Source organism: Cenococcum geophilum (genome assembly GCF_001692895.1).
Source record: "Cenococcum geophilum 1.58 unplaced genomic scaffold K441scaffold_50, whole genome shotgun sequence".
Lineage (NCBI taxonomy): Eukaryota > Fungi > Ascomycota > Dothideomycetes > Gloniales > Gloniaceae > Cenococcum > Cenococcum geophilum.
Window position 1 is genome coordinate 179,239 of NW_027137608.1, and position 3,556 is coordinate 182,794.

The following is a 3,556-nucleotide window of genomic DNA, read 5'->3' on the forward strand; positions in this document are numbered from 1 at the left end:
ATTCCTGATCGTCCGTTCAATACTATACTAAGACTTACTATATAGTATATATCTACACTAGAGCGCCGTGGCGATCCTGGCGGCAAATCGTCTTTTTAGTGGATGGCGTGGATTTGGCCTTAGATCTACGCCACGCCAATCCAACAAGATCACTGTGTCAGTCGTCGTGAACAATTTTGATATTTCAAATTTTTATCTTTAATCCTATATCTGATTTCCAATTTTTTCTTATTATAGTAGAAAAAATTATTTGGATTTCCTGTACTAATGAATAGAAGATATTGAGTGTATATCTGCTTTGACAATCGCCGTAGGGGTTAATAATTTCATTCCGCAGTAGTACCCTTGCCTCTTGGAGCAACCTTAACGAAGAGGCCCAGAGGCTTCATATTAAAGGCACCGTCAATCTTCAACTGATATTTGGGATTGGCCATGTCTAAATCAATCTCCGCCACTATAGTTACCAACGTAACCATTGCCCACTGCCAGGCGAACAGTTTCCCAATACATTCGCGCTTCCCATTGCCGAACCATTTCTTGGCACCCGCAGGAAGCTTATCAAAGGCCTCACCGAGCATTCGTTCTGGCCGGAATGAATTGGGCTCAGAGAAAACTGTAGGATCACGGTTCACGGATGAAAGAATCGCAATCATGATTTGGTTTGCCGGTACTTGGTATTTACCACCAGCAAGCGTCACAGGCCCTGTTGTGGCTGGCGGGGGTAAGGGTTCGATGTTGAAGCCAGGCGCAGTAGCGGAGAGACGGAGCGACTCTCTCAGAATCGCCTCACAATATGGCAGTTTTAACAGGTGCGATTGATTGAATTGGTCAATAGGACCAATGACTGAGTCAATCTCATCACGAGCCTTAGCGATCTCGTGAGGGTTTTGGAGAAGGTAATAGAATGCGAAAGCCATAAAGTTGGGAGCGGTGCTGGTTCCTATGAGTAGAGTGACTATCTCGTCGATAACTTGCTCCGCGCTTAGAGAGACGCCCGTCTCTGGATCTTGGGCGTGCAGCAAGGCGTGAAGCATGTCATTTTCTTCATTTTGTTGGGCTTTACGTTTGGCGACAATATCGGCGGCAAAGTCTCGCATAGTTTTGGTGTCCTGGTCAAACATACGCTGATACAGAAGCCAGTTCAGAATTCTAGGTCGAGTCGGACGCTTCACGGCCTCCAACGTGGCGCGCTCCATAGCTTTCATGACAGGTGGTTCCGGACCATCCAGACAGTTAATGTTTTGACTGAAGAGGCAAAGCACGGCCACCTGGACATTTTCCCGTTTTAGAGCGTTCGTGATGTCAACAGCTTGGCTTGAACTTGATAACTGGCTCCATTTCGCTGTCAGCTGAGAGGCGGTTTCTCGCACTCCCTTGAAGGTTGCCTGAAGTGCGGTTGGTGAGAGTAAGGGCGCCATGATTCGGTGCGATATTCCCCAGATCGGCTCGTTATCGAAAGCACTAAATAGCGCATTATGAACAGAATGGCGAATTTCGACAATAGGTCCGGTCACGCATTTGCGGAAGCGTTTCTGGTCACAAATCTCCTCAAGGAGCGCGACAGACCCGATAAAAACGATCTGATGCCCTAGCGCCTTGATCTTAAAGATTGGACCTTGCAACGAGTAAGCTACTATAAAGTCTGATAAGTCAAAGTTTTCGACTTACCATACTTGTCTGCTAGTTTCTGCAATGATACCCAGGTGTTATTCGGGTCCACATCGAATATATTACCGAGTAGAGGAACACCAGGAGGTTGCGGAATAGGAGATGACATTATGTCGTAAAGACGGATTTTGGCTAGGTTTGCTATAGGCCAGGCAATCTCGAAATCGTAAGAACACAGATGGATTGACGGATAAATATGGGTAATTTGCGCCAAGGTCGCGGCGAAGCTGTCTTAAAGACGTTCTCACTGCCCATGTCACCCACGACTCCCGAGCGAACACGAAGGCGGGGTCCGAGGCTATCAAAAATATTGGCTAGGAGACATCATGCTGCTTTAGGTAACCATGCAGATCTTCAGCTAGTGTCGGTGTTCAAGAGCCTTGATTGTGGTCATCCAATCGGGTTGCGCTATCCCTACCTGAAGCGATCTGATTCGATTTGCGCTAGCATCGGATCGGATCGACGGCTGCACTTTGCATCGAAGAAGCATTAGCGGCCCGCAGATCGGTCTGAAGAGAGAATCGTAGTGTCTCGTTTCCAAACTTTGAAGTTCTGCTAAGGTTGTGATTTGCCCTCTAGGCATTTCCGCTATGCTTTTTTTGCAACTTTGCTTTGCCTAATTCAAGTGGAAATGGTAAGGTGCGTATCCACTAAACTGCATCGTTGATCGCTTCGGTCCCACTCTGGAGCAACTTGTTTTTATCCGAAAGCTAAACTGCTGCTTCGCTCGGCGGGTTCCGCCAACCCCGCATCTAAGGAGTTGAATGCAAGAAATGAAAATCCTGATGATTTAGCTCAATCCGTGTGTTGCAATTGTCTCCCGCTCGCAGTGAACGTTTTTACCTCTGACCGGAACTGTTGTATCCCTTAGCACGTCGAGAGCCTGAGAGAAAAAGGCCCGTGCACGAACACTAGAATCAAAACAGCGCGTATCAAATTCAGCTAATCTAAGTGGCCACTTCTTATCGATAAGGAGGGCAGCAAAGTAGGGTCTTTACACTTGGTGACTAGTCCTGAGGCATTTGAAAGAAGGACCCGGCTTCTGTGGGTGAATTAAATGTTTTTATTTCGCGGTTAACATTCTTTGAAGATACGGAGAGAGGCAACTTCAAGACCATTGGGTAGAAGGCGGTTGGAAGTCAAAAGACTGACATTCTTACCATAAAGTCAGGCTGCCTCTTCGCCAGTGATCTATTTGGACTGGAACCGATTTGGCGCGTTCGGCTGGAGCCGATTTGCATTGGCTGTAGATCCGGTGATTTAATTGGTGGCGTGGAGTGGATTTTAAGGCTTTAGAGCTCTTGGAGCGCTAGTCGTATATCTAATTAGAAGAAGGTGGCTATTCCTAAACCCGCCGAGTTACATCCATCTATTATCGATAAAGATTTAGCCAATTAGATCAATAGGATCAAGGCTCCGTGACCTTACGTGTACTTTAGATTCTGTTAGTAGGGGGGGGGTACTTAGGCAGTCTCTTTGTTGTCTCAGCATGCTCAGACCACAATAGGAGGCCGGATAAATCCGGCCCGATGGCACTAAACCAGTTTAGGCCATCTGTCCCGTTGTGGTCTAAGACACTTTGGCCAATATTTATAACGCACGTCATGATATCCGCATAGCTAATATTACGGATATTTACTTCTTATTATTTTAACAATTTTAGGCAGCTTAAAAAATCCATTAATTATATATTAAGCTCCGGCGAATTAAATGGTCTACGTAAGAAGTCTCCCTACCTTCCTATTCCTAATATTAATTTTAAAATAGCTGTAATACGGATTACTAAAGTAAATAATTAGTAATATCCACACTAATAATGCGTTAATCTTAACCACCTACTCTCTATCTATTATATCTATGGTCCAACGATTAAAACCTATTAAGATCT

General features: G+C 45.5%; 1 protein-coding gene across 1 annotated transcript; it reads right to left on the bottom strand.

The window, feature by feature from the left end:
- Nucleotides 1-258: 258 nt before the first annotated feature.
- On the bottom strand, nt 259-1,846 carry K441DRAFT_618447 (bifunctional P-450:NADPH-P450 reductase). The gene is made up of 2 exons (XM_067645835.1): nt 1,669-1,846; nt 259-1,615 (listed from the first exon to the last, which is right to left on the bottom strand). The coding sequence occupies exons 1-2, from the start codon at nt 1,775-1,777 to the stop codon at nt 327-329; spliced, it is 1,398 nt and encodes a 465-aa protein (XP_067499549.1). The 5' UTR covers nt 1,778-1,846; the 3' UTR covers nt 259-326.
- Nucleotides 1,847-3,556: the final 1,710 nt, after the last annotated feature.

Excerpts from the sequence above, each read along its gene's own strand:
- K441DRAFT_618447 (XM_067645835.1), bottom strand. The coding sequence starts at position 1,777 with ATGTCATCTCCTATTCCGCAACCTCCTGGTGTTCCTCTACTCGGTAAT. Across the intron at positions 1,616-1,668 it reads GAAACTAGCAGACAAGTATG|GTCCAATCTTTAAGATCAAG; the intron begins GTAAGTCGAAAA and ends ACTCGTTGCAAG.